Below are 23,387 nucleotides of genomic sequence, written 5' to 3'. Positions count from 1 at the left end.
ACAAACGGTCCGTGCTCTGGGCAACCGTATACGGGTGCCAGCAGGTGTTGGGAGGTAAAACTCTGGCCTTAGAGATCAGACTGAGAGAGAGAGCTGGGGCTGGCTATGTGGGAAAAAACCAGGGTTGGCCCCTTGGAAACAGCCTGGAGGGACTAGAGTTTAGAGCAAACGCAACTGAAGACATGTAAGGGGAGGCAACCCATTTGGGCTTAGATGGGGACAGATTCACAGCCGTAGTTGGAGATAACGCCAAGCCTTAGTTAAGGAGCAGTAAGGGCCTCAAAAGGACACATATGATTCTTGGTAGGGACAGCAGAGAGCCTTTCAGATAATGCAGGCTTTAGCTGCAGAAAATGGGCCTTAGTTAAGGACACATAAAGGTCTGACCTCGAGTGGGTTCGGCTGATTGGCTTACAGTTGTAGTGTCGAATAGAGAGGGGTGAGTGTGCCCTGGGAGACTTTGACAGAGAAATACCCACTCTGTAAGGCACTGGATTGTGCTTAGAGAGAGGCCACCCCATCAGGCTGTCAGGTGCTTCAGTCCAGTGCCTTCCCCGGGTATGGGCAGGGAGGCAGGAAGGGCTCTGAGTTGTTTGAGGGGGCAGCTGCTAGAGGATGTCGCAGCACCAGCAGAGCCCACCTGCTGCCTTCCAGAGGCCCCTCCAGGCTCAGAATTGGGGATGGAGAGGGAATGGGCAGAATCCCAAGGATGCGCTCAGGGAAAAGGGTTTGGTATCAGGCGTCCTCTGAGCCTCTGGCCCAAATTGCCTTGCCTCACAGAGGGGACATAGTTCTGCTTTCAAATATATGGGTGACTTCCAGCCTGGTTAGGTGGCCAATTGGCCAGACATTTGGACAGGCTGTCTGGGCTCTGAGTACCCTTTGGTTGTCCAAAGGCAGAACTCTGGACCCAGAAATACCTGGCTCAAATCTTGGGCGTGGTCATTTTCTAGAATCAGGCTTGCATGAGGTTAGGTACCTGGAACACTGGGCTTGTGGCTGGGAACAGGGTGTGTCAAAGCAGTGGTGTTTCTGTGAGTGGACTGTGCTCATCCCCGTGCCCAGAAATTTCTCTCAACATTTCTCCCAATTTCTTTTTTCCTTTCATCTGAACCTCATCCTCCTCTACCCAAATCCTGTGAGGGGGAAATGACCTAAAACCCGGTGATGTGAATAAAGGGTGTAGGCTTACTGATTTAAAGCTGGGTCCCAGGGCTGAAGGGTGCTGATGGATTTAAAGCCTGCTCACGGGAATTAAAAAGCAGGGCAGCTGAGTGATGTCAGGCTGTGGGATGGTGTCGGGGGGCTGAGTGCCCTGGCTGACTAAGAAAGCCATGCCCCATCTGTAGGCCATTTCATTGTGCTTATGATAGGGTGCCATTGACCCAAACACTGAAATCACCCACCTGGCCAAGCAGGGTAACAGCTGCTTGCGTGAGTTCTCACAGCAGGAGGCCCTTAGAAGGAACAAGGTGGCTGCCCTGAGGACCAATGGAGAGGATGTGGGAGGGGCCCATAAGTGGGAAGAGACAACTAACCTCCCAGGATCCTTGGCGCTGAAATCCATCTTGGCTGAGAGGTGCGTGTGCTGCTAAGCAAGACCCCCCATTCCTATAAAACTGGAGACTATGCCATGTGGCAGAGCAGTTTTCCTGGGTTCCCTTAGCCTGCTGCTCTCTGCCCAGGCGCCACTCCTGTCAGCACATGTGTCTCCTGGGACAGTTCATTTCCAAGTGTTAGATAAGAGCCCACACTTGGGCCCTGGAAGGGGTCCTCCTTCCTACAACAGCTGGTGAGGTACTTTCTTCGCTACGACTGACATCCCAACCACTCGGGCTACGCGGAGACCAGCTCGCCCATCCACAGGCCAGACCCAGCAGCCACTGCCAGGACTCTTTTTGTCCCTGGTCCCCTCCTGAAGTGGACGACAGCCAGCGTGCCCCAACTGGGTAAAGGACAAGAGACTTTGTTGATCTTTCCCCTTCCCTCTCCCTTTTCTCTTTTCCACCCTCTCCTGTCTTACCCTCCTTTTTTTTTTTTTTTCCTTTTTTGGATGCCCCACAGCACATGGCGTTCCTGGGCCAGGGATCCGATATGAGCTGCATCTGTGACCTGCCCCACTGCTGCAGAAACACCGGATCTGGATCCTTAACCCATTGTGCCTGGCTTGGGATCAAACCTGCGTCCCAGTGCTGCAGAGACGCTGCCCATCCCACTGCGGGAGCTCCATGCTGCTTTTTTTTTTTTTTTCTGTCCTGGGTGCAGGAGCCTGGTTGATGGCCCTGGTTATCTGAGAGTTGGAGGCTGATCACCTCTGGTAGGCAGAGAACTGTATTCTGGTTTCTTGTTTGGCCGAGTTCCCGTCCCCCTTTCTAAGGCCCAGGGAAAAGTCCCATCATGCCTGGGAGTCTGCCGGTGGTGGGAGACCTCCATCAGGCCACCGCTTTTGTCCCTCCTCCCCTTCTCTCAATCTGGTCTCTTTTCCTCCCTCTGAAACCTCTGACCACCTGCTATATTTCCATTTACTGTTTGTTAGTATTGAAACTGAGCAGGGCTCTGTGTGTCCCTCATTTCTTGTTTTTAGGGAATAAGCTTCAGCTTCCATGACTTTCCCTGAGTTCCAAAGGGCAGGTTCAAGCAGTTGCTAATCTGGGCAGGGAGGGGATGCAGAGACACGGGAGGGATAGTCAAGGCAGTACAGCCTTGGGGCAGGGTCCTGGTTCCTCTTCAAGGAATATTCATAACAATATCTGAGTTCTTCTGCAGAACTAAAACCCCCACTAAATGAAAACCAGAGAAGAGGACCATCAGAATCAGTCCTGGGGCCACTAAACACCAACTTTGAAGAAGCTGACATCAACCCTGATCCTTATCTGTGGCCCTATTTTCTGCCTCACACTATAAAACTACTTCCTGGGAGTTCCCGTTGTGGCTCAGCAGGTTAAGAACCCAACATAGTGTCCCTGAGGATGCGGGTTCACTCCCTGGCCTCTCTCAGTGTTTAAAGATCTTGTGTTGCTGTGGCTGTAGTATAAGCTAACAGCTGAAACTCCAATTCAACCCCCAGCCTGGGAATTTCCATATGCCACAGGCACATCCTTAAAAAAAAAAAGATCTGGCATTGCCTCAGCTGCCTAGCAAAGCTGTCTGTGGGTGTGGCACAAAAAGGAAAAAGAAAAGGAAAAGTCTACTTAGGGATGATCTCTCCAGATATTTAGTAATGTGAAAATTTAGAATTGTGCTAAACTTAAGTTAAATGACAGAAGCTTCTTGAGTATGTTGGTCATTTCCAGATAGGGTAAGATACTGAAACATTGATGCCTAAACATTGGTTTCATTTAACAGAGAAACTAAAGTTATTTAGAACTACAAAAATACTGGAGTTCCCGTCGTGGCGCAGTGGTTAACGAATCCGACTAGGAACCATGAGGTTGCGGGTTCGGTCCCTGCCCTTGCTCAGTGGGTTAACGATCCGGCGTTGCCGTGAGCTGTGGTGTAGGTTGCAGACGCGGCTCGGATCCTGCGTTGCTGTGGCTCTGGCGTAGGCCGGTGGCTACAGCTCTGATTCAACCCCTAGCCTGGGAACCTCCATATGCCGCGGGAGCGGCCCAAGAAATAGCAACAACAATAACAACAACAACAAAAGACAAAAATATATATATATATATATTTACCACACTGAGATTTTCTGTAAATGTGTATGTTATTTTTAATAGAAATTATTAATATTTATGTTTACCAAACGCCAGAGTGCTGATATAGATGACCGTTCATGGTTGCTTAAGGAAAGTAGGACCTTTTGTTTTGGGTTTTGCTTTTGTTTGTTTTGTTTTGGCTTTTTAGCGCCACACCTACTGCATATGGAAGTTCCCAGGTCGAATTGGACCTGTAGCTGCTGGCCTATGCCACAGCCACAGCAATACCAGATCTGAGCCATAGCTGCAACCTATACCATAGCTCATGGCAACACCAGATCCTTAACCTACTGAGCAGTGCCAGGGATCAAACTTGTGTCCTCATGGATACTAGTCTGGTTTGTTACTGCTGAGCCATAAATAAACTCCAGGATGTGTGTTTTCAGTGAAGTATGAAGAATGAATTGCATTTTATTAAGGGGGAAAAAAATAATTCTGTCTTACAGCTTGTTTTGGGTGGAAAGACAAGGAACAGATTATATATGGATACAGAAAGTGATGGAAGGATTGCGGGAAGTGGACACTGAGAAGTTTCGTACATGGTCAGGACTAAACTTAGAATAAATTTAATTAATTGAAAGTTTTTTTTTTTTTTCTTTTTAGGGTCCCACCTGTGGCATATGGAAGTTCCCAGGCTAGAGGTAGAATTGGAGCTGCAGCTGCTGGCCTACACCACAGCCACAGGGACATGGGATCTGAGCTGCAACTATGCTGCAACTCGTGGCAGTGAACCCATTGAGTGAGGCCAGGTATCAAAACCACATCCTCATGGATACTAGTTGGGTTCCTAACTCGCTGAGCCACAGCAGGAACTCCCGATTAATTAATTTAAAAATAAGCTGGTGCAAAACCTGAATTTGCTTTTTTTCCACTGTTAAGAGAAAAAATTTTCTTGGAACCTACTTTTGATAACAGATTGTGTGATGTTCTTTACCTTTAAGTGATCTGTATTTGCTTTTGAGATCTCTTGCAACTTTGGTTAAGGAAAAAGTATTATCCACAGTGACCTATAATCTTATTTGTCCAAGTGTTTTGAAACCTTTAGAGAGATTTTCCACATACCAAATTTTAATTAATTATTTTGTCCTCCAGCTAACTTTGGAATGCTTTAGAGGAACACTGAGGCATCTCCCAGAAAAACTAAGTAACTAGGATTATTTTGTATATTAAATTACGTGGAGGGAGTTCCTGTCATGGCACAGCAGAAACAAATCCGATTAGTATCCATGAGGATGTGGGTTTGATTCCTGGCCTTGTTCAGTAGGTCAGGGATATGGTGTTGCCATGAGCAGTGGTGAAGTTTGCAGATGTGACTCAGATCCCACATTGCTGTGGCTGTGGTGTAGGTCAGCAGCTGTAGCTCTGATTCAACCCCTGGTCTGGGAACTTCCATATGCCATGGGTGCGGTCCTAGAAAGCAATAAATAAATAGATAACATGGAGACATTATCACAAGAGCAATAACGCTACATAGATTATAGTGGGATCAGATGATTAACTGAGCTTTTAAGCCTTCTCATTAGAGACAGTGAATGAACTCTGAGGTTGCTGCAAAAACTGCTTCATCATGAAAAGTCACAGGGGAAGTTTTTCTTGTGGCTCAGTGGGTTAAGAAATGGACATAGTGTCTGTGAGGATGTAGGTATGATCCCTGGCCTCACTCAGTGGTTGAAGGATCGGGAGAGGCTGTACCTGTGGTGTAGGCTGATAGCTGAAGTTCCAATTTAACTGCTAGCCAAAGATTTGAAAATGACATAGCTGTGGCCTTAAAAAAAAAAAAAAATCATACGAACTCTACGGAAATTGCCACAACAGTTCTGCATCAAGATGACAGCTAAGGGAAGATTCCAGGCAATACACACTTCAAAGAAAAAAGCTGTCCTAATCATGGGCCACCATATTGGGTATCCAGAGGTTTGCTCCCTAGCAGGAGGGTACACAAACAAGATTCAGGGAGTAGGGTAGTGTCTGACAGGGTAAATGTGACATACGTGCCCGGCTGTCCTGAATTTCACTATGGTAATAAAGAGAGGAGTAAGAAAATCTCAGGGGAAAATGCCTCAGCCACTGAAGACTAGGGTTCCCCTCTGGGAGGCAGAGGAAGGGCAGAAAGTTGCTGTGAGGGCGCGTGTCCGCCAGAGGGCGTCAGAGGGCCAGCAGAGCCCAGGGCCTCCCTGGCTCAGAAGGGCATTGATCGGGAATTGAGCGGAGGGAACCTCCAGGAAGCGCCCGGAGACGGGGGGGCGGGGGGGGTGGGGGCCTGTCACCCTGTGGCCCCATTTGCCTCCACTCAGTGAGGGGATGTGTCGAATTCAATCCCGGTCCGGTGGGGTGGCCCCAAGATCTGGGAATTGGACAGACTGTCCGGGGTCTGAGTGTCCTTTGCTTGTTTGGAGGCAGGTCTCTGGACCCAGAAGCAAAGGGCTTGAATGTGCGACATGCAGCTTCTTGGGATAAGCCTCACAGAGGGTTGGATTCCATAAAGTAGGGCTTAAGGTCTCGAATGCAGGGCGTCAAGGCGGTAGAATCTTCGGAGGTGGACTGCGCTCACCGCAGAGTCATTTCTCTCCGGAAATCAATGCAGCCTCCTCCGTCCCATTCCACCTGAGCCTCTTCCTCCTCTGCTGGACACCTGGGCCTGGGAACGCACCTAAAGCCAGGTAAGAGCGAACAATGCCTGGGTGGTCCTGGATCTCGAACCTGGTGCCAGAGCCGAAGGTGCTGATGGACCGACAGGCGGCTCTCCCGACCTAGCCAGCCGGGGTGTCTGCTCTCAGGGGGTGGGACCGTGTCCTGGGCGGTGCGTGTCCCTGGCGACTTTGAAATGGTCACATTCCCCCCACCCATCGTGGCACTTAAGCGCCCTGCCAAGGAGAAGAGTCAGGACATCCCTGCTGGCCCGTGCCCCCAGCCAAGTGCAGACCAGGGTTCCACTGTGGGACCCAGAGGAAGGGCAGAGGTGCTGTGAGGGCGCGTGTCCGCCAGACGGCGCCAGAGGGCCAGCAGAGCCCTGGGTCTCCCTGGCTCAGAAGGGCATTGATCGGGGATTGAGCAGAGGGAACCTCGAGGAAGCGCCCAGAGACGTGTGTGTGTGTGTGTGTGTGTGTGTGTGTGTGGCACCTCTGACCCCGTGGCCCCGTTTGCCTCCGCTCAGTGAGGGGATGTGTCAAATTGAATCCCCGTCCGGCTGGGTGGCCCCAAGATCAGGGAGTTGGACAGGCTGTCCGGGGCCCGAGTGTCCTTTGCTTGTCTGGAGGCAGGTCTCTGGACCCAGAAACAATGGGTGGGACGCGCAGTTTCTAAGTCTTCCTGGCAGGGATTTTGGCTTCCAGCAAGCTGGGCTTCAGGTCCTGAATGCAGTGCGTCAGTGCAGTAGTGGTGTCTTGGGGTCGGGCTGTGCTCACTGCTGGGCTCTTTCTGCCGAGAAATTCCACAGCCTCCTCTTCCTTCCCTCTCTCCCTGAGGCTTTTTCCTCTGCGTGGCACGTGTTCGAAGGAACGTCCGTAACCCTGGGAAAGGGGCATGATGGCCGGGTTGTCCATCCTTTCAAGCTGAGTCCCGGGGATGAAGGCAGCTAATTCAAAGCCTGCTCCTGGCATTTACCTAATGGGGTTTCTGACATCAAAAGTGGGGTGGTGTTGGGTGGAGTGGGTGCCCTGACCCACTCTGAGATGGCCACAGCACTGCCTGTAGAGCATTTCAGTGAGCGGAGAGACAGAGGAGTGCGGGTGTCACTCTGGCAAGTGCCCTGGGCCAGTGCAGACCAGGGTTCTGCTGTGGGGTGTGGAGGGAGGCCTGAGAGTTGCTTGTAGAGCCCAGGCCGGTTAGAAGGTGGCAGAGCGCGAGCAGAACCCCTCCTGCAGCTCCTGGGCCGCAGTTCCAGACCGAGATCTCATGGTGGGAGACGGTTGGGTGGAGGAAACAGAGCGAGGTCCTCGGGTACTTGTGTTTGGGTACATGGTGCCTCTGACCCTGTGGCCCAAAGTCCCTCAACTCGGAGAAGGGACAAGTTCCTGCCATCACATCCATGGCTCAATTCCTGCCTGGTCGGGTGGCCCCATGGCTAGAGAGTTCAAGGCCCTGAGTGTCCTTGGGCTGTTTGGAGGCACAACACGGGACTCAGAAATACCTGGCTTGAATCTTGGACACGCAGTTTCTTCGAATCAGGCCGGTGTGGAATTTAACTTCTAGAAAGCTGGGCTTTTGGTCATTAATGCAGTGTGTCAAAGTGTTGGTATTCTGGGGGGCAGGCTGAGCTGATCCCTGTGCCTTTTGCCTCCAGAGATCTCCACAACTTACTTCCTCCGTCCCATTCCACCTGAGCCTCTTCCTCCTCTGCTGGACACCTGGGCCTGGGAACGCACCTAAAGCCAGGTAAGAGCGAACAATGCCTGGGTGGTCCTGGATCTCGAACCTGGTGCCAGAGCCGAAGGTGCTGATGGACCGACAGGCGGCTCTCCCGACCTAGCCAGCCGGGGTGTCTGCTCTCAGGGGGTGGGACCGTGTCCTGGGCGGTGCGTGTCCCTGGCGACTTTGAAATGGTCACATTCCCCCCACCCATCGTGGCACTTAAGCGCCCTGCCAAGGAGAAGAGTCAGGACATCCCTGCTGGCCCGTGCCCCCAGCCAAGTGCAGACCAGGGTTCCACTGTGGGACCCAGAGGAAGGGCAGAGGTGCTGTGAGGGCGCGTGTCCGCCAGACGGCGCCAGAGGGCCAGCAGAGCCCTGGGTCTCCCTGGCTCAGAAGGGCATTGATCGGGGATTGAGCAGAGGGAACCTCGAGGAAGCGCCCAGAGACGTGTGTGTGTGTGTGTGTGTGTGTGTGTGTGTGTGTGTGTGTGTGTGTGGCACCTCTGACCCCGTGGCCCCGTTTGCCTCCGCTCAGTGAGGGGATGTGTCAAATTGAATCCCCGTCCGGCCGGGTGGCCCCAAGATCAGGGAGTTGGACAGGCTGTCCGGGGCCCGAGTGTCCTTTGCTTGTCTGGAGGCAGGTCTCTGGACCCAGAAACAATGGGTGGGACGCGCAGTTTCTAAGTCTTCCTGGCAGGGATTTTGGCTTCCAGCAAGCTGGGCTTCAGGTCCTGAATGCAGTGCGTCAGTGCAGTAGTGGTGTCTTGGGGTCGGGCTGTGCTCACTGCTGGGCTCTTTCTGCCGAGAAATTCCACAGCCTCCTCTTCCTTCCCTCTCTCCCTGAGGCTTTTTCCTCTGCGTGGCACGTGTTCGAAGGAACGTCCGTAACCCTGGGAAAGGGGCATGATGGCCGGGTTGTCCATCCTTTCAAGCTGAGTCCCGGGGATGAAGGCAGCTAATTCAAAGCCTGCTCCTGGCATTTACCTAATGGGGTTGCTGACATCAAAAGTGGGGTGGTGTTGGGTGGAGTGGGTGCCCTGACCCACTCTGAGATGGCCACAGCACTGCCTGTAGAGCATTTCAGTGAGCGGAGAGACAGAGGAGTGCGGGTGTCACTCTGGCAAGTGCCCTGGGCCAGTGCAGACCAGGGTTCTGCTGTGGGGTGTGGAGGGAGGCCTGAGAGTTGCTTGTAGAGCCCAGGCCGGTTAGAAGGTGGCAGAGCGCGAGCAGAACCCCTCCTGCAGCTCCTGGGCCGCAGTTCCAGACCGAGATCTCATGGTGGGAGACGGTTGGGTGGAGGAAACAGAGCGAGGTCCTCGGGTACTTGTGTTTGGGTACATGGTGCCTCTGACCCTGTGGCCCAAAGTCCCTCAACTCGGAGAAGGGACAAGTTCCTGCCATCACATCCATGGCTCAATTCCTGCCTGGTCGGGTGGCCCCATGGCTAGAGAGTTCAAGGCGCTGAGTGTCCTTGGGCTGTTTGGAGGCACAACACGGGACTCAGAAATACCTGGCTTGAATCTTGGACACGCAGTTTCTTCGAATCAGGCCGGTGTGGAATTTAACTTCTAGAAAGCTGGGCTTTTGGTCATTAATGCAGTGTGTCAAAGTGTTGGTATTCTGGGGGGCAGGCTGAGCTGATCCCTGTGCCTTTTGCCTCCAGAGATCTCCACAACTTACTTCCTCCGTCCCATTCCACCTGAGCCTCTTCCTCCTCTGCTGGACACCTGGGCCTGGGAACGCACCTAAAGCCAGGTAAGAGCGAACAATGCCTGGGTGGTCCTGGATCTCGAACCTGGTGCCAGAGCCGAAGGTGCTGATGGACCGACAGGCGGCTCTCCCGACCTAGCCAGCCGGGGTGTCTGCTCTCAGGGGGTGGGACCGTGTCCTGGGCGGTGCGTGTCCCTGGCGACTTTGAAATGGTCACATTCCCCCCACCCATCGTGGCACTTAAGCGCCCTGCCAAGGAGAAGAGTCAGGACATCCCTGCTGGCCCGTGCCCCCAGCCAAGTGCAGACCAGGGTTCCACTGTGGGACCCAGAGGAAGGGCAGAGGTGCTGTGAGGGCGCGTGTCCGCCAGACGGCGCCAGAGGGCCAGCAGAGCCCTGGGTCTCCCTGGCTCAGAAGGGCATTGATCGGGGATTGAGCAGAGGGAACCTCGAGGAAGCGCCCAGAGACGTGTGTGTGTGTGTGTGTGTGTGTGTGTGTGTGTGGCACCTCTGACCCCGTGGCCCCGTTTGCCTCCGCTCAGTGAGGGGATGTGTCAAATTGAATCCCCGTCCGGCCGGGTGGCCCCAAGATCAGGGAGTTGGACAGGCTGTCCGGGGCCCGAGTGTCCTTTGCTTGTCTGGAGGCAGGTCTCTGGACCCAGAAACAATGGGTGGGACGCGCAGTTTCTAAGTCTTCCTGGCAGGGATTTTGGCTTCCAGCAAGCTGGGCTTCAGGTCCTGAATGCAGTGCGTCAGTGCAGTAGTGGTGTCTTGGGGTCGGGCTGTGCTCACTGCTGGGCTCTTTCTGCCGAGAAATTCCACAGCCTCCTCTTCCTTCCCTCTCTCCCTGAGGCTTTTTCCTCTGCGTGGCACGTGTTCGAAGGAACGTCCGTAACCCTGGGAAAGGGGCATGATGGCCGGGTTGTCCATCCTTTCAAGCTGAGTCCCGGGGATGAAGGCAGCTAATTCAAAGCCTGCTCCTGGCATTTACCTAATGGGGTTGCTGACATCAAAAGTGGGGTGGTGTTGGGTGGAGTGGGTGCCCTGACCCACTCTGAGATGGCCACAGCACTGCCTGTAGAGCATTTCAGTGAGCGGAGAGACAGAGGAGTGCGGGTGTCACTCTGGCAAGTGCCCTGGGCCAGTGCAGACCAGGGTTCTGCTGTGGGGTGTGGAGGGAGGCCTGAGAGTTGCTTGTAGAGCCCAGGCCGGTTAGAAGGTGGCAGAGCGCGAGCAGAACCCCTCCTGCAGCTCCTGGGCCGCAGTTCCAGACCGAGATCTCATGGTGGGAGACGGTTGGGTGGAGGAAACAGAGCGAGGTCCTCGGGTACTTGTGTTTGGGTACATGGTGCCTCTGACCCTGTGGCCCAAAGTCCCTCAACTCGGAGAAGGGACAAGTTCCTGCCATCACATCCATGGCTCAATTCCTGCCTGGTCGGGTGGCCCCATGGCTAGAGAGTTCAAGGCGCTGAGTGTCCTTGGGCTGTTTGGAGGCACAACACGGGACTCAGAAATACCTGGCTTGAATCTTGGACACGCAGTTTCTTCGAATCAGGCCGGTGTGGAATTTAACTTCTAGAAAGCTGGGCTTTTGGTCATTAATGCAGTGTGTCAAAGTGTTGGTATTCTGGGGGGCAGGCTGAGCTGATCCCTGTGCCTTTTGCCTCCAGAGATCTCCACAACTTACTTCCTCCGTCCCATTCCACCTGAGCCTCTTCCTCCTCTGCTGGACACCTGGGCCTGGGAACGCACCTAAAGCCAGGTAAGAGCGAACAATGCCTGGGTGGTCCTGGATCTCGAACCTGGTGCCAGAGCCGAAGGTGCTGATGGACCGACAGGCGGCTCTCCCGACCTAGCCAGCCGGGGTGTCTGCTCTCAGGGGGTGGGACCGTGTCCTGGGCGGTGCGTGTCCCTGGCGACTTTGAAATGGTCACATTCCCCCCACCCATCGTGGCACTTAAGCGCCCTGCCAAGGAGAAGAGTCAGGACATCCCTGCTGGCCCGTGCCCCCAGCCAAGTGCAGACCAGGGTTCCACTGTGGGACCCAGAGGAAGGGCAGAGGTGCTGTGAGGGCGCGTGTCCGCCAGACGGCGCCAGAGGGCCAGCAGAGCCCTGGGTCTCCCTGGCTCAGAAGGGCATTGATCGGGGATTGAGCAGAGGGAACCTCGAGGAAGCGCCCAGAGACGTGTGTGTGTGTGTGTGTGTGTGTGTGTGGGGCACCTCTGACCCCGTGGCCCCGTTTGCCTCCGCTCAGTGAGGGGATGTGTCAAATTGAATCCCCGTCCGGCCGGGTGGCCCCAAGATCAGGGAGTTGGACAGGCTGTCCGGGGCCCGAGTGTCCTTTGCTTGTCTGGAGGCAGGTCTCTGGACCCAGAAACAATGGGTGGGACGCGCAGTTTCTAAGTCTTCCTGGCAGGGATTTTGGCTTCCAGCAAGCTGGGCTTCAGGTCCTGAATGCAGTGCGTCAGTGCAGTAGTGGTGTCTTGGGGTCGGGCTGTGCTCACTGCTGGGCTCTTTCTGCCGAGAAATTCCACAGCCTCCTCTTCCTTCCCTCTCTCCCTGAGGCTTTTTCCTCTGCGTGGCACGTGTTCGAAGGAACGTCCGTAACCCTGGGAAAGGGGCATGATGGCCGGGTTGTCCATCCTTTCAAGCTGAGTCCCGGGGATGAAGGCAGCTAATTCAAAGCCTGCTCCTGGCATTTACCTAATGGGGTTGCTGACATCAAAAGTGGGGTGGTGTTGGGTGGAGTGGGTGCCCTGACCCACTCTGAGATGGCCACAGCACTGCCTGTAGAGCATTTCAGTGAGCGGAGAGACAGAGGAGTGCGGGTGTCACTCTGGCAAGTGCCCTGGGCCAGTGCAGACCAGGGTTCTGCTGTGGGGTGTGGAGGGAGGCCTGAGAGTTGCTTGTAGAGCCCAGGCCGGTTAGAAGGTGGCAGAGCGCGAGCAGAACCCCTCCTGCAGCTCCTGGGCCGCAGTTCCAGACCGAGATCTCATGGTGGGAGACGGTTGGGTGGAGGAAACAGAGCGAGGTCCTCGGGTACTTGTGTTTGGGTACATGGTGCCTCTGACCCTGTGGCCCAAAGTCCCTCAACTCGGAGAAGGGACAAGTTCCTGCCATCACATCCATGGCTCAATTCCTGCCTGGTCGGGTGGCCCCATGGCTAGAGAGTTCAAGGCGCTGAGTGTCCTTGGGCTGTTTGGAGGCACAACACGGGACTCAGAAATACCTGGCTTGAATCTTGGACACGCAGTTTCTTCGAATCAGGCCGGTGTGGAATTTAACTTCTAGAAAGCTGGGCTTTTGGTCATTAATGCAGTGTGTCAAAGTGTTGGTATTCTGGGGGGCAGGCTGAGCTGATCCCTGTGCCTTTTGCCTCCAGAGATCTCCACAACTTACTTCCTCCGTCCCATTCCACCTGAGCCTCTTCCTCCTCTGCTGGACACCTGGGCCTGGGAACGCACCTAAAGCCAGGTAAGAGCGAACAATGCCTGGGTGGTCCTGGATCTCGAACCTGGTGCCAGAGCCGAAGGTGCTGATGGACCGACAGGCGGCTCTCCCGACCTAGCCAGCCGGGGTGTCTGCTCTCAGGGGGTGGGACCGTGTCCTGGGCGGTGCGTGTCCCTGGCGACTTTGAAATGGTCACATTCCCCCCACCCATCGTGGCACTTAAGCGCCCTGCCAAGGAGAAGAGTCAGGACATCCCTGCTGGCCCGTGCCCCCAGCCAAGTGCAGACCAGGGTTCCACTGTGGGACCCAGAGGAAGGGCAGAGGTGCTGTGAGGGCGCGTGTCCGCCAGACGGCGCCAGAGGGCCAGCAGAGCCCTGGGTCTCCCTGGCTCAGAAGGGCATTGATCGGGGATTGAGCGGAGGGAACCTCGAGGAAGCGCCCAGAGACGTGTGTGTGTGTGTGTGTGTGTGTGTGTGTGTGGCACCTCTGACCCCGTGGCCCCGTTTGCCTCCGCTCAGTGAGGGGATGTGTCAAATTGAATCCCCGTCCGGCCGGGTGGCCCCAAGATCAGGGAGTTGGACAGGCTGTCCGGGGCCCGAGTGTCCTTTGCTTGTCTGGAGGCAGGTCTCTGGACCCAGAAACAATGGGTGGGACGCACAGTTTCTAAGTCTTCCTGGCAGGGATTTTGGCTTCCAGCAAGCTGGGCTTCAGGTCCTGAATGCAGTGCGTCAGTGCAGTAGTGGTGTCTTGGGGTCGGGCTGTGCTCACTGCTGGGCTCTTTCTGCCGAGAAATTCCACAGCCTCCTCTTCCTTCCCTCTCTCCCTGAGGCTTTTTCCTCTGCGTGGCACGTGTTCGAAGGAACGTCCGTAACCCTGGGAAAGGGGCATGATGGCCGGGTTTGTCCATCCTTTCAAGCTGAGTCCCGGGGATGAAGGCAGCTAATTCAAAGCCTGCTCCTGGCATTTACCTAATGGGGTTGCTGACATCAAAAGTGGGGTGGTGTTGGGTGGAGTGGGTGCCCTGACCCACCCTGAGATGGCCACAGCACTGCCTGTAGAGCATTTCAGTGAGCGGAGAGACAGAGGAGTGCGGGTGTCACTCTGGCAAGTGCCCTGGGCCAGTGCAGACCAGGGTTCTGCTGTGGGGTGTGGAGGGAGGCCTGAGAGTTGCTTGTAGAGCCCAGGCCGGTTAGAAGGTGGCAGAGCGCGAGCAGAACCCCTCCTGCAGCTCCTGGGCCGCAGTTCCAGACCGAGATCTCATGGTGGGAGACGGTTGGGTGGAGGAAACAGAGCGAGGTCCTCGGGTACTTGTGTTTGGGTACATGGTGCCTCTGACCCTGTGGCCCAAAGTCCCTCAACTCGGAGAAGGGACAAGTTCCTGCCATCACATCCATGGCTCAATTCCTGCCTGGTCGGGTGGCCCCATGGCTAGAGAGTTCAAGGCGCTGAGTGTCCTTGGGCTGTTTGGAGGCACAACACGGGACTCAGAAATACCTGGCTTGAATCTTGGACACGCAGTTTCTTCGAATCAGGCCGGTGTGGAATTTAACTTCTAGAAAGCTGGGCTTTTGGTCATTAATGCAGTGTGTCAAAGTGTTGGTATTCTGGGGGGCAGGCTGAGCTGATCCCTGTGCCTTTTGCCTCCAGAGATCTCCACAACTTACTTCCTCCGTCCCATTCCACCTGAGCCTCTTCCTCCTCTGCTGGACACCTGGGCCTGGGAACGCACCTAAAGCCAGGTAAGAGCGAACAATGCCTGGGTGGTCCTGGATCTCGAACCTGGTGCCAGAGCCGAAGGTGCTGATGGACCGACAGGCGGCTCTCCCGACCTAGCCAGCCGGGGTGTCTGCTCTCAGGGGGTGGGACCGTGTCCTGGGCGGTGCGTGTCCCTGGCGACCTTGAAATGGTCACATTCCCCCCACCCATCGTGGCACTTAAGCGCCCTGCCAAGGAGAAGAGTCAGGACATCCCTGCTGGCCCGTGCCCCCAGCCAAGTGCAGACCAGGGTTGAATGAGACCCACTGATGTGAAGGTAGAACTATGCAATGTATTTTCTATTAGATGAGGTCACTTAGACTGGAGAATCAGGTGTGACCTGTAACCTACCCCTGCTTGTTATGCACAATCTGGCGAGATGTAACAGCGTCATCTTGAACCCCATCTCTGAGCTGGGATATGTGAATACCAAGCAAGCTGCTCTGCTCTGTCATTCATCTCTGGTGGCCATGCTCTCCAGTAACAACTCAGAGCCCTTCCTTCTGCCTCCTTACCAAACCCACCGATGGACTGCCCTGGCTTTGTGTGACGGCCAGCTCTGATTTCGACCCTACTCTCACCCTGAGAACTGCCATGTGCCACCTTACAAAGGGCAGTATTTCCCTCTCATAGTCTCCCAGGACACTCTCCCTCATCCCTCCCTCTGCAACACAACTCTAGTCCATCAGTAGATCCCATTCTCACTCCCTTTAGATTCTGTAGAGACAGAAATTCAAACCCAAATTTAGTTGGCTTGAATCCTCGGCATGCAGTGTTCTAGGAACAGGGTTGCACATTCTTTGGCCCCAGGAAAGCTGGGCTGGTGGCCGTGAATTGAAAGTGTAAAAGCAGACAGAGGTCACTCAGTGGGGAGGCTGCATGTATCCCTTTGGCTCTGGTACCCCACTTGAGATTGGGGGTGACTGACAGGAAGCACTGGCTTAGGTAGAAAAATTAAAAGGAACTGACGCCACACCCGAACAAAGCCTGACTCTCCAAACCTGCATGCCCAACACTCAAAGGAAATGCTTTTGGATTCAGGGTTGTACCACTGGAGACTCCAAAGGCATTCAGACCCCAAACAGCCTGTCAAATCGCCTGGTCTTTGGGCTTTCCCACCAGTATGGAAGTGACCCCTAGTCATGAAGGAAGAACTATGTAGCCACTATCAGGAGAGGCATCTTGGGATTTCCTGTCGTGGCGCAGTGGTTAACGAATCCCACTAGGAACCATGAGGTTGCGGGTTCGATCCCTGCCCTTGCTCAGTGGATTAACGATCCTGCATTGCTGTGGCTCTGGTGTAGGCTGGCAGCCACAGCTCTGATTAGACCACTAGCCTGGGAACCTCCATATGCCGCGGGAGCGGCCCAAGAAATGGCAAAAAGACAAAAAAAAAAAAAAAAAGGAGAGGCATTTTGGACCTGAAAGTCAGAAGCAACCTGTAACTCACTTTTCTCTGCTGGACACACCACCAGGGCTTCCGTGCGCACCATCTCCATCTCTGACCCTGGGAGTGCCAACGCCAAGCAGCAAGGGGGCTCCTTGTCCTCTATTGGCTGTTAGCTCCAGCAACAATTCAGACCCCATCTTTTGGCCTCTGCATCCCACCTGGTTCTGTCTGGATGGCTCTTGAGCACCTGTAGCCTGATTCAGTCCTCCTCCACCTCAGAAAAATTTTAACAGCCTGATGGCGAGTGGTATTTCTCTCAAAGCCTCCCATATCCCTCACTGCTCCCTGTCTGTCAGCACTCCTTTAAGTCAATCAGCAGAACACAGTCTGACTCAGGTGACGGGCTTTATTTATTTATATTATTATTTTTTGGTCTTTTTGCCTTTTCTAGGGCTGCTCCTGTGGCATATAGAGGTTCCCAGGCTAGGGGTCGAATCGGAGCTGTAGCCGCCAGCCTACGCCAGAGCCACAGCAATGTGGGAGCTGAGCCGCGTGTGCGACCTACACCACAGCTCACGGCAAGGCTGGATCCTTGACCCACTGAGCAAGGCCAGGGATTGAACCTGCAACCTCATGGTTCCTAGTCGGATTTGTTAACCACTGCGCCAGGACGGGAACTCCAAGGTGAGCTGCTTTAAGTTCTTCGAGATCCTCCCATCAACCCCTGACCCGGCCTCCCTGGCTTCCCCTTATTTTATGTGATCTGGCTTTTAGGTTGAGATTTTCTCTCAGAGGTTCACAAAAGGAGCGAGTGCCTCAGACGGAAGAAAAATAAGAAAGTTGTCAGATTCTTCAAAAGACAGGTCTCTGGGATGGGCATGTCTGCCCAGCAAAGGACCTTTGCTTTTATACTCTCCATTCACCAGCCCAGCTCTCTACAGGCCAAACTCCGTGCAAGCCTGAGTCTGGGAAACCGCATCCCCGATACTCAAGCCAAAGGCTTGCTCGTGGATTCAGAGATTCAATTCTGAGAAACCAAGACCATCATACTCCTGACGGCCTGTCCAATGGTGTGAACTTGGAGCTACCTGAGCCGACAGAAGGTGAGCCAGAGGTATGAGGGCAGAACCATACCCCTTTTACCTGGTGAGCCAGTTTGGACTGGAGAGTCAGAGGCGGCTGGAACCTCCCCATCCCCACCAGACACTTCCTGGGGTATCCACCACCCCCATCTCAAACCCCATCTTGGAGCCTAGAAGCGCTAACCAAACTGAGGCAGCTGCTGGGCTTGGCCAGAGCTTTGGCGCCCTCTGGTGGCCATTCTCTCTAATAACAACTCAGAGCCCTTCCTCCTGCTTGCTAAAGAAGCCCTTGGGCTGCTGCCCTGGAGAGCTGATTTAATTCCTTTCCAAGAACAATCAAGCGCCTAACAGGGGTATTTCTGTCTCAAGTTGATCATGGCACTCACTCCTGCATATCCTTCAGCACTCCTCCTTAGTCAATGGTCCAAACCCTCTCCATACAGGTAAGTGGCTTTAATCAGCCTCTTCTCTTGTTTGACTTGGCCCCCGCTCAGAGGTGGACAAAAGAAGGAACTTTTTAGAGGACTGTCAAGAGACGGGTGTCTGGGATGGATGTAGCCTGCCCACCGAGTGACCTCTGTCTGCTTTTAAGACTCTCCATTCATGGCCACCAGCCCAGCTTTCCTGGGGCCAAAGAGTGCGCAACCCTGACCCTAGAACACTGCGTGCCCAGTATTCAAGCCACCTTTTGGGTTGAGCCCACTTGCAAAATCCTAGAGCACACAGAGCATTCGGCAGTAGAGTCTGTCAATAACCCTATTTATTATATGTGAGAGGGCTAGGTGGAAAAAAGGCAAGGGTTGCTTTCTGGTGGAAACCACCATTGGGCCTGGAGTGCTTTCGGTGACTGCCATACGCTGCAAGTAGGAAGCTAGAAGCCTCTTGTTTGTGAAATTTGTAAGGTTGTCGACATGGGGGTAGCAGCCTAGGTAGATGTGCCCTGCATTTCCACTGGAGGGATGAGAGTGCCTTTTCATATGAAATCAGCTTTTTCCAGAATGGAGTTTTGCCTCTGCTGCAAGCTAGTTGAGCCCACCGAAAGAACTTGTGCACACAGAGCTTCTGTCAGCCGAGCTGGGTCAGTAGCCCTAGTTATGTGTGAGAGGCCTAGATGGAAAATAGGCAAGGGTTGCTTTATGGGAAACCACCATTGGGCCTGGAGTGTTTTGAGTGAGTGGCATACTCTTGCAAGCTGGAAGCTAGAAGCCTCTTGTGTGTGACATTTGTAAGACTGCTGACCTGAGGGTAGCAACCTAGGTAGCTCTGTCCTGTATTTTCACTGTAGTGAACAAAGCACCTCTGCATACTAAAGCAATCTTTTCCAGTGTGGAGGACACGTTTTCAGTGTGTTGCGAGCTAGCTGAACTCACTGAAAACACCTTGTGCACACAGAGCATTTGGCAGCTGAGCCTGTCAGTAACCTTACTTGTATGTGAGAGGTCTGGGGGTGGGGGTGGGGGTGAGGGGAAGGCAAGGGCTGCTTTCCAGTGGAAAACACCATCAGGCCTGCTGTGCTTCCAGTGACTGGTGTAGTTTGCAAGAAAGAAGCTAGAAGCCTCTTGTTTGTGACATTTTTAAGATTGCAGACATGAGGGTAGCAGCCTAGGTAGTTGTGCCCTGCTTTTGCACTGTAGTAAGAGTGACTTATCATACCGAATCAGACTCTTCCAGCATGGAGGACATGTTTTGAGTGCGTTTCCAGCTGGTTGAACCCATTGAATAACTGAGGGCACACAGAAGCTATAACTAGGCAGTATGGTGTAATGCAAAGAACGGTCCTGGACTCAGAAAAACATGGACTTGAAGCAGTATGGTGGTCCAGCCCAGGTCAAAACTGGCAGCACCAAATATAAAGGCTTTGGTGGTAGAAGGGAATGGAATAATCTGTAAGAAGTGGCCGGATCTCCTATACCCTCTGCATTAGGAGACTTCCTGTTCCTTACATACAATCTCAGGAAATATATCTATGGACCCTCCGTTCTCAGGTAGTTATGATATAAATATGAATATAATCCATACAAACAAAGGAATATGTCTCAGACAGACAGGAGATATAGGAAAGGGAAATAAGAGAATCTAACAGAGGGGAGGGAGAGGAGAAACAATTCCTAGGGCGATGGTGAAAAGAGATTTCAGGAGCACAGTTAGCTGTGCTCCAGCCACAGAAAGCAAAAAGTTCAGACTGGACAAAAAAGATTACTATTTCAGGAATGATGTCTTCAACATGGATGAAACAGATAAAAAACAACTGGTATGTCTGAATACAGTTTTGGGTTTAATTAGCAGTACGTATATAGAAACCCATGCAAAGTTAATTATTAACTTGAAAAAAAATGCTGTAGAAGGTAAGAATAACACATCACTTAGTTGTACTATGTTACATCATCTCAACAATGTAAACATTTTTAATCACAGTCAACAATGTAAGCAGTGAATTACATATGTTGGGAAAAGGGGAAAGGAAATGTAATACCTGGGAAGCAGAAGAGTAAAGCTTTATATCAGGAATCAAAGAAATGCCTCGATTTGAAAAAAACAGTAACACAATACAAGCATGTCCTTTGGAGATACGGTAATAAATAACCAAAAAAGTCAGTGAAAGAGTCTGCTCTGTGGACAGGAGATGGGAGGAGGTCAAAGGAATGGTATTTTTCACTCAGAAAAAATTTTTTATAGCTCTGGATAACTCTAATGTATGTGTACAGTTTAACTGAACTTTAAGTGACAACAGGACCCCCATCCCCTCCCCGTGCCAAATCTAGCAGAGCACTTAACTCATAAAAATTCAATAATGTTAATCATTTTATTATGATGAGAAGACAGACAACAGGTTTTCATATCACCATTACATTCATGCTGGGGATAACAATGTCTCCTCTACTAAAATGCTACCTGATTTTTTAAAAACATGTTATTTACTATGCTTGGAATATCTGGGCATGCTCAACAAAATGAAAAATTATAGAACACTCCAATTTTTTTACCTTAAAGTATCTAATTTTATACAATTTACACACAACTTTCAACTTCAGTAATAGAAACAATGAAATTATTTCACTTCTTGACATTTAACAAGACTTTTGAACTTCCCAAGACATGCGCTACAACCACACAATAGAGTGTCATCAATATGATGGTCTTGACATCTTATATATTATGCTCCCACTTTAAATTAAGTCCTATTTGCTAAAATAAAAACAGGCAAAGGTAATGAACAGGCAGTTCATGAAAAAGGAATACAAACAGCCAATAACAACACTGATATATCCTCATTTGTAATGAAAGAAACACAAATTTAAAAAATAAGGTACCATTTTTCACCTATATTGGCAAAGATTAAAAAAAAAAAATTTATAGATGACCAGAAAGCAGGTAGGTGAGGGTGAGAGTGGTCACACAACACTAACTAGAAGTGTAAATTATACAACTTTTTAGAGAACAATTTGGTAATACTTATCAAGGCTCTAAAATGTTTAATCCCTTTGAACCAATCATTCCCACTTCTAGAAATCTGCTTTCTTAAAGATGTAATTAAGCACGGACCTCAAAATGTGGTCACCAGGATATTCAATGTACCACTGCCCAGAGTAAAAACTGCAGACATTCAAAGTGTCTAACACAGAGGAAAGAATGAATGCATCATGTTACACCTTCCTTGTGGCAGGCAGTGGGTTTCCCTTTGATGCCGCTCCCCTGACCCTGCTTAGCTTCTTCCCTATCAATAAGTCTACTTACCACAGGCCACAAGTATCAGAGTTCAGCTTTCTCAGTGACCTGAGTCAACAGAAACTTCAGGGAAATTTTTTGAAGGTTCTTAAGAGGAAAAAGTCTTCCTCACTCATAAAACAACTGTTCCTGCCTTTTAGATGCTATTTCTATGAAGATGTGAAGGTGGAAGTTATAGCAGTGGCTCTTAAGACCATGATGGAGATGAGCCTAATAAGGCAAAACCAATAAACTGAGGCAGAGGCCAAAAAAAAGTGTCCTTAATGACACCTCTGAATTGTATGTTAGGTGAGACAATAAATGCCCTTGATTACTTAAGTCAGTTATATCTGAACATTGTTACCGCTGGTCAAAAGCTTCCTGATAGTAGATGTACAACACAATACTTCAGAACCACTAAGTTATGCTACAGAGGAGTATTTATGAACAGCAGATGTACAGTTAAGAGAAAAGAATTTAAAAACACTATGTTCCCATTTAAAAAAAAAAAAAAAGCAAGTATATTAAAATTGATTCATTTGTTAAGAAAAAGGTCCAGGAAGATACTCTAGGTTTTAGCAATAGTTACCTCTGAAATAGTTCTCTCTGGAGAGATGGAAACGCGCGTGTTTCCTTTTTGTATACTTGCATTTTCTATTTTTTTCTACGATGAACATACATCACCTTAGGATTCTGCCACTGATTTCTATTTCTTCAGTCAACCCAATGTGATTTTGGGGAGGAAGAAGAGGTACACATGTATTCTAAGTGAGCTCTCTTGAACTAGAAGTCCGCCTTTTTAATAGGAAAAGTTGTTTCTTCTTTTTTAAACTGTTTTGTGAAATAAAATTTGATACTATCAGGTATTTATTTTTTAGTGAATACAGAAGATTACAGTTTTCATTTCCCTTTGTTACTTAGAAAATTGTATCATGACTTTGTACCATTTCGTATTGGAATTTCTTCTGTGAAACAAAAACAGTCCCAAAATGAAGGATCTTCAGGGGTCATAGGAACAGCAGATGATATTAAATCATTGAAAGTGAGAATAGTAAACTGCCTCTGGGTTGGTTTAGAATCATCTTGAGATGTAACCTAAAAGGGGAAAAAAATTACATTACCTAAATGTTAACTGCATATTAATCTTATGGTCAATTTCATAATTAGGAAAACAAGAAACTAGTAATTACATTTCAATAATATTAAGTTACACACTATATACAGTGACATTAAATGACAACACTGTTAGATTTCTAAATAACTTTCTTCACTCCTTATGTGTTGCCAAAGTAACAAATTAAGAAAAATATGAAATGACCTGATTCTCAAACTTTTTGTAGATAATAACCAGTGGTTATTTATTTAAAATGTGGATTTACTAAGTCACACTTCCATCAATTCTGACTCAGTAGATGAGTAAAAAAGGATCCCCAAATATATAACTTTAACAAGCAGGTGGGTTATTCTGATAGAGAGGACCATCAGGCCAACTTTTGAGAAATACTCTAGAGGGCGCATCTGTAAAAATTCCCATAACCACAGAGATGCAACACTTCATTAGGAAATGATTCCTTCAACACTAAGTTTAAACTGTAACTTAGAAGTTCCTGTTTTGGCACAGCAGAAATGAATCTAACTAGGATCCCTGAGGATGTGGGTTTGATCCCTGGCCTCGCTCAGTAGGCTGGGGATCCAGCATTGCTGTGAGCTGCGGTTGTGGCCAGCAGCTGCAGTTCCGATTTGACCCCAGCCTAGGAATTTCCATATGCCATGGGTGCCGCCCTAAAAAGCAAAAACAAACAACAAAAAAACCCCCCAAAAAACACAAACAACTACAACTTAAACTCTGTTATAGAAGCCTTGTTTATGACTCAACCCAATGTGGGCCATCTTCTATACATGCTAGTGAAGACAGCACTTGGGTCTTCCACAGTGCTTTTATAGGGTCAATATCTATTTTACATGATTCAATTCCCACAACTATGCTGATACAGTTGTTATCCCAATTCTATAGATAGGGAAACTGAGGCTCAAGATGATCAATCAATTTATGAAAGCTTACAACACAGGTTACATGGTAGACCAGGGCCTGGAACCCAGCCAGGCCTTCTGAATAGTACCTTTGCCCTTTTCTCACTATGTCACTGCTACCTAAATAGGCCATCTCCAGGGAAATAAAATATTGCCATGTGCAAATGTTACAAAAAATATAACTCTCTGGAAACATAAGGTATTTGTAGAAAGGATAATGC

At 50.9% G+C, this 23,387-nt stretch overlaps 1 protein-coding gene across 2 annotated transcripts in view; it reads right to left on the bottom strand.

The window, feature by feature from the left end:
- Positions 1-20,219: 20,219 nt before the first annotated feature.
- The window catches only part of AASDHPPT (aminoadipate-semialdehyde dehydrogenase-phosphopantetheinyl transferase), a 48,498-nt gene continuing 45,330 nt past the window's right edge, over positions 20,220-23,387 (bottom strand). Inside the window, exons 6-7 of one of the 2 annotated variants that reach the window (XM_047752008.1) lie at positions 22,080-22,230; positions 20,220-21,966 (exon numbers count right to left, since the gene is read on the bottom strand). In XM_047752008.1, the coding sequence (XP_047607964.1) occupies positions 21,962-21,966; positions 22,080-22,230 (156 nt within the window). In that variant the 3' untranslated portion in view covers positions 20,220-21,961. Of the gene's footprint in view, positions 22,231-23,387 lie in introns of both variants that reach the window. The other variant, XM_047752007.1, reaches the window with a different exon arrangement.

The sequence above is a fragment of the Phacochoerus africanus genome, chromosome 11, assembly GCF_016906955.1.
Source record: "Phacochoerus africanus isolate WHEZ1 chromosome 11, ROS_Pafr_v1, whole genome shotgun sequence".
In the NCBI taxonomy this organism is placed as follows: domain Eukaryota; kingdom Metazoa; phylum Chordata; class Mammalia; order Artiodactyla; family Suidae; genus Phacochoerus; species Phacochoerus africanus.
This window is presented reverse-complemented; position numbering and strand designations above follow the sequence as displayed.